Source organism: Euphorbia lathyris, chromosome 10, assembly GCF_963576675.1.
Source record: "Euphorbia lathyris chromosome 10, ddEupLath1.1, whole genome shotgun sequence".
NCBI classification, from domain to species: Eukaryota; Viridiplantae; Streptophyta; class Magnoliopsida; order Malpighiales; family Euphorbiaceae; genus Euphorbia; species Euphorbia lathyris.
In genome coordinates this window covers 37,480,416-37,487,634 of record NC_088919.1, presented here as the reverse complement: position 1 = coordinate 37,487,634, position 7,219 = coordinate 37,480,416, and the positions used below count along the sequence as shown (strand labels likewise).

General features: G+C 30.4%; 1 protein-coding gene across 1 annotated transcript; it reads right to left on the bottom strand.

The window, feature by feature from the left end:
* Positions 1 to 2,131: 2,131 nt before the first annotated feature.
* LOC136209095 (uncharacterized protein At4g18257-like) lies at positions 2,132 to 3,900 on the bottom strand. The gene is made up of 3 exons (XM_066000472.1): positions 3,010 to 3,900; positions 2,770 to 2,926; positions 2,132 to 2,628 (listed from the first exon to the last, which is right to left on the bottom strand). The coding sequence occupies exons 1-3, from the start codon at positions 3,276 to 3,278 to the stop codon at positions 2,449 to 2,451; spliced, it is 606 nt and encodes a 201-aa protein (XP_065856544.1). The 5' UTR covers positions 3,279 to 3,900; the 3' UTR covers positions 2,132 to 2,448.
* Between the last annotated feature and the right edge of the window lie 3,319 nt (positions 3,901 to 7,219).

Genomic DNA, 7,219 nt, shown 5'->3' with positions numbered 1-7,219 from the left:
GGAACTTTAATTCTTGGAAATTTTCGTTTTGAGGTCATTTAGGTGTTTTGTTAGGAGAAAGAGTGAATTTTTAGAGAGAGAAAGCTCCGAAAAATGTGATTTTGGAAAATAAAATATGTGGTTTCATGGTAAATGTCGTTCTGAACAATTTTAATTCTTGAATATTTTCATTTTGAGATCGTTAACAGTCACTTTGAGGAGTTAGTTAAAATTGAGTGGCCATCAGTGTTAAAAAGTGTAAAGTTCAGGGGTTATACCGTTAAGAATTGAAGTTCAGTGGCTATAATGTTAAAATTAGTAAAATTGAGTGGCCATAGATGTAATTTACCCAAGTTTGGACAAAAGGTGGATGGTGGGAATACATAAACTACGGTTTTGGGGTGGGTTTGTAGAAAAAGAAAAGGAAGAGGAAATGACTTTTAAGCCTACAATTTACAAAATTGGTAAAATTTACAAAATTGCAATTGATTGACTTTTACTGTTCATTTACTCATTCAACTTTAATTCTATAGGATAATAAGAGATAAAAAAAAAAAGTTCATTAAAAATTTGAAACAACTACTTTTAACAGAAAAATCAATTAATATCTACTAGCTATCAGTAACAGCAAACATTAAACACCTAACAGTAGCAGCAAAACGGAATAGGATAAACCCGCCTTTAATACCCTTAAATGACTAATTGTTTACATTATTTTGAGAAAAGGGTAATTGTTTAGAAGTACATAACCATAACTTCTTCTTTTTTAGTTCAAGATTTTGAAGATTTTTATGTTTCATTATTACCCTCTTGTTTTTCCTTATTTTCATTTTCCTCCGTATTACCTTGATCTATCCATTAATGCCATATTCCCTTCTCAATAGCAATCCTTCTTCGTTGTTTTTGTGTTACATCTTTTCATCCTTTAATATTAGAGCATATTCATCTACTTTTCAAATACAATTACATATGAATTGTTTATATTTAGTTGACATTTTCTAAGTATAATTTATTAGAGTTTACATTTGCAAGTTTAAGTGGTGGACCTAGGAATCCACACTTATGAGCTAATTTTAACCCTGCAGTTAGAAAGTAATTTTTTATGGGCTGGATAAAAAAAATTGACATTCAACAATTTAAAATTTCCGCGTTTTGATGTATTGGAAACTAAAAATTAAAAGTATCCGACCTAAAATTGGTAGATATTTTAATCTTTTATAAATCTAACACTCATTTCTTATTTTAGAACATTTTTATCTTTTTATTTTAAGTTTAAATTTCTTATCATTTTCATTTAAAAATTTATATTTGTCAATCTTACAAGTATAAAAAAAATATTGTGTCAGTCCAGCGTGCAACATGCCATTAGAACTGTGGAAGCCCATCAAAAAAGGTGGAGTTTTATCAACAACCACTAAAGAGGAACTAACACTTCATTGTTATGTACGAGTTTATTTCGGCGGAACCAAACGTCACTAAGAAGAGTTTAAGGTCATTTTTACTGAGGTGTTCGAAACAAAATAATGCCAAAAGGTGATATCGGTTGCTGCAATTTTATCAATTCGAATATTCATTGCGGGACAAAAGAAATAAAAACATAGCGTTCAACTTCTACTCACAAGCCGCAGCTTGCACAACCAAGCCCCAAATTGACTCCACACCTGCAAGATTATTAAAAGTATGCAGAATATTTTCTCTATGCTTCAATTTCAATGGCAATGATTGAGACGGATTCGAGTGGAAGTAATTTTCATGTTATTTTATGAAATTAGTTGTAACCAACCACTAGTGGTGTTATTAATTTTAATTTTAATTTGTCACTAAAAATTGATAACAACTATTATCTCTTCTTCTTTTTTTTTTTTGTGTGTGTAAATAACTATTCTAATCTCTTAAAATTCTGTTTTAATCCCTTAAAATGTGTTTTAATGTCTTAAAAGTTTGTTTTAGTCCCTCAATCTATTTTTCTTTTATTTCAATATTTTTTTCATACTATTTTGTTGGATAAATATTTTTATGATTAATAATAAGCATTGAATTAATTATTTTGTTCAGCAAAAATTATTAATTATGTATTAATTAAATAAATATATAGTGTTTTATCTATTAAAATTGAAAATAACAAATTTTTCTAATGGTATATATTAAAGAGTGTTACTTTTGTTTATATAAAAGTGGTATGCAACAAAGTTTGTTTACTTCCTCCACGGGTAAATTTCATGTATGGTGTACAACCTTTACCCTATTTCACACTTTGGTGTACAACCTTCAATTTGTCTCACTAATATGTACGAACTTAGGGGTAACCTCCCACTGTGGTGTATAGCCGGTGAAAATGACCGGTCAACGCAAAGTCAACGTGCCACATCGACAGTTTGACCGGTCAAAAAGTAAAAAATGGACCCACCACCTATACAATTACTAAAATACCTTAAATAATTCATCTAACCATTTATTTACCATCTTATCTTATTTTCTTTCATTTCCTCCCATTATCTGTCCTCTTGCTTTCTCTTTTCCACGATTTTGGGCCATTTTCCCCTTTCTCTCTCTTCTTCCATTATCTTCATCCCATTCTCTTTCCTCTTCCCTTTCTTCTTCACTATTTTTGAGTAATTTTCTCCTTTCCCTCTCTTCTTCCATTATCTTCTGCATTTTTTTTCCATTATTGATTGTTTAGATTGGCTCTTTTTTTTAATAAAAGACAATACAGAGAAATCATTGGATATTTATAGTAATGTTAGAAATGAAAGAAAATTGCAGTAAGTTGAATCATCACAATCTCTCTACCTCAATGCTCTTGCGGAAAAAATCAACACAATACTTCTCCTTGTCTTCCTCATCGTATAGTTCTCCCCTTACCAGCTTGTCATATAGCTCTGCCTTCTTCTCCAGTGCTGCATAGCTGTTTGATCCATCTTTAATTGCTTTAAGCTCGAGTTTATCTCTGAATTGGAGACAGAAAACTATCAATTACACGAGAAAACCCTAATTGAACAAAGTATTAAGAAAAGTGGAAAAGAAGGCTACTTTAGATCGTGGGATTCAACCCCGGAATTCTTGGCCGTCAAGGGGTTGTAAGGAGTGATTTTCTTCTTGGCGCGGTGACAATTGACATCGGAAGATGTGGAAGATTGCTTGGCTTCCTCCTGGGATTTGTAGAGCTGAGCCTTGAGTTCGAGTATGGAAGAAGCACCCACTCCCTCAATTGCTCGGTGCTTCTTTGGCAAAATTGATGACTCCGTCAACCATCCTAACGATTCCACCACTCTCCTCTTCTTCCCCTCTTCTTCTCCCATTTCCCTCGAAATCAAATTCCTTAATTTGCAATCTTCAGCGATTAATGACGTTTGATTTCCAGGAATCAGTTTTCAGGGTTCTGCTCTAGGAATCAATTTTATGGCTACCGGCAATTGATTCAATTGGGCGATCGGTGTTTGAAATAGGAACCCATTGATTCAATTTTCTGGCTACCGGCAAAATCGACAACATGGATGGGATTTGCAGTACCAAATGACACCATCGATGACATGAACAGGATTTGCAGTAGTAAATGACAAATAGACGAAAATGGAAAGAGATTTGCAGTAACAAAGACAGAGATTTTTATGAAAATAACGGTGAAAATGGCTACTCAATTAGAGAGAAATGGTTAGAGAGAGAAAAGAATTAGAGAGGGATAAGAGTTAGAGAGAGAAAGTAGTCATGGGAGAGAGATAGAGTTGAACTAAGGAGAAAGTTTATTTTTATTTTTTTATAAAGGGTATTTTGATAATTTTATATGGATTGTGTTTAATTAAAGTTGAAAAATGATGAGGTGGCGCGTTGACTGGCGTTGACCGGTCATTTTCACCGGCTATATACCACAGTGGGAGGTTACTCCTAAGTTCGTACATATTAGTGAGACAAATTGAAGGTTGTACATCAAAGTGTGAAATATGGTAAAGATTGTACACCATATATGAAATTTACCCCTTCCTCCACTATTGAGTGAAAGACCGGTAATTATTAATCCCTCAATAATAGTAGTAAATAGTTATATTATATTATAATAGTAAACAACTAAAAATAAAAACTTTTTTTTTATAATAACTAAAAATAAAAACTAACAACAATATTAGCTATAGTTAACGGTTAATTATAAAATTGGCCTAATTGAAAGGTTTATTTACATTTTTAGAGTTATTACAATATAATTTATCAAAAAACTAAATACCCTTATTATATAGTTCAAATCACCAACTGTGGACAAGTTATTATGCGAAGCAACTGCAAACACTTTTAAATACGGTTTTTGCTGCAAACAACTGCTACGATTTTGGATTCGATTTTCGACCGATTCTGCGAAGCCAATTGCTTCGCACTTTACGATTCTACGAAGTAAAATCACAAACTATGAACTCATTGAGTTGGATATACCCTCCAAATTTCAATCTACCAAGGTGCAAACTAACTAAATTATATAAAGGAATTTGTACATGTAAAATCAACCAAATGCTTACATGAAGAGCTTGTATATTGGATAATGGATGAAATTGAAATTGGATTGTATAAGGATAAGAAGTGAAATTGGATTGCATAAGCTTAGTAAGTGATAATATATATATAGTAGAAGTATTTCGAAAAAGTTAACAATATAAATGATATTTAGTTTGGTAAAATGTATTATAATAGGTCTAGAAATGTAAATAAATCTTTTAATTAGACCAGATTTGTAATTAATCCAAAATTAAGATGAATCAGCGGTATAATATGAAAAATAAATAAAAGGCTTAATATATCATTTGCTCCTTGAACTTGTCCAAAATGGTTGATTGTTCCCCTGAACTTTTAAAGTATCTCGATAGCTCCCTGAACTTACATAAAATGTTCAGTTAGCCCCCTGAACTTGCGTAAAACGTAATCAATTGATCATTCGGTTGCAAAAACGTAAGTTAGATACGGAAAATGTATTGCACGCGTCTTAAAAAAGTAAAATAATCAAGATCGGGGTATTACAGTTGTAATATTAGAGAATACAAGGTTCATAGTTGAGCAAGTAATAACTTCATTTTTACTTTATTCTTAAATTATGTAATAACATTTTAAGACACGTGGAATACATCTTCCGCATTTAACTTACTTTTTTGCAACCGAGTGATCAATTGATTACGTTTTATGCAAGTTCAGGGGGCTAAGTAAACATTTTATGCAAGTTCAGGGGGCTATCGAGATACTTTGAAAGTTCAGAGGGCCAATCAACCATTTTGGACAAGTTCAGGGGGCAAATGATGTATTAAGCCTAAATAAAAACTAAAAAGATAAGATTGGGAGCATGGAGGATCAAAAATGAGCTGGCAATATTCCCGTTGGGCAGTTAAGTTGTCATCCATCCATCGAGTCAATGCAACCAACCATCTTCCTTTCTAATCATTATAGTATATTAAATAATAAATAATCACAGCCGTTACTCCTTACCCACTATTTCAATTTCAATGTTATCGTTTTTATTTCTTTTTCAGAGAAAAGGTTAGCACATGTAACATTTTATTCATTACTTTTTCCTTTTTTCTTTTCTTTTTAATTATAAGTAAAAGAAATTACAATTCATAATTATTTAATCATATATTGCTAGTACGAATAAAAAATGTTTATAATGGTTATGGTCTCCTTTCTAAAAGATTAATTATTGAATTTACGATAAATGATTGAAGTATATTAACCTTAACTCTTATTGGTCTTCACTAATAAATTTAAGTTATCTTTAAAATTTTATTAGAATTTTAAGATAGAAATTAAAATTATACTGGAATAAAATTTTAACAAATTTAAGGTTCGTTTCGTTGCAGAAAAATATTATACAGAAAAAAAAAATTATATTTAGTTATAATATTGTAAACTATTTTTTTTGGTGTTTTGCTATAATACTGAAAAATAATTTTCAGTCATTAACTTAAGAAATATTTATTTATACTTTTTTATTTTCAACTATATATTATATGAAAAAATGGTGAAAAACAAAAAAAAAACGGAACAAAAGACAGATAAACGTGATTCCAACTTCTGTGATTTGCCAAGATTAGTTCAAAAAATCATTGATTAATGATGTCGAAGGTATGCTAAATCTATATGAGGTAGCTTTTCTGAACATAAGAAGAAAAGATATATTGGATGAAGCGATAGCTTTCATAACAACAAATTCTAAATTCCGATTAATATAATTCATCAATCCAAACAATAATACATAAAACTCATATTAGCAAAATTTATATTACAAATATGAATTAACAAAAACAAAATAGATCGGAACAATGGATAAATAAAGTAGTTTGTTGTCTTAACAAGGGAAGGAAACAATCAAATTAAAATAGATCAGAAGAGAAATCAAAATTAAAACAGATGGAAACATAGAAATTGTATATATAAATATGGTATCTAACAATGATATCTCGATAATATTAAACAAATAAAAGAGAAAACATATATTTACGTGCAATAATGACCAAGTTTAATGGCGAAAAAAATGGTGTCGAGAACGGTGGATAGAACGACATAAATTTTATGAAGTGGTAGTCAGCCCGTGGGTGGCTGTTGCAACTCAAAGAAGACAAGAATGATGGATAACGGAGGAAGTCGAAGAAGATAGAATAACCTATAACTGATATTGGAAAGAAGAAGTATCATGGTTGGCCCAACACTAAGGAAACATCTCTTGTGAGACTCACACATGAGTTCGGTTTTAGTTGTCATTGTTAGAGTCCCTTTGGATAAAGTAATATGTAAATCCTTTTGTAAACCCCTTAGTGACCTTGAATTTTTTTTCTAATTCTGGATTGAAAATACCCGTCGTCCCTTAAACTTTTTGTAAAATAATAACATAAAAGTTCTCGTTTGCTTACCGAAAAATATTGTGCAAGAATATATCTTCCTGATTTTCTGATGTTTGTTTGCTTAAGAAAACAAGTCAACATAAAATTTTAGATTAACTCAATAGAAAAATTTATCAAGAAAGTGAAAAAAATGCTTTACATTTTTTAAAATAGTAAACATTTTTCTAACCTTTTTTAGTCTTACTATAATCGTCCGTATCTTTTTGAAAATAGTAGCCACACAATATTTCTTCTCGTTTTTCGGTCTTGTAGCTAAATATTAAAAAATATTTTATTTTCTAACACAAAATTTTCTCTTATTCAATATTTTTCAAAACATAATATCTTCTATAAAATAAACTTGTAAATAAAAAAAAATTGAATTTGACAAC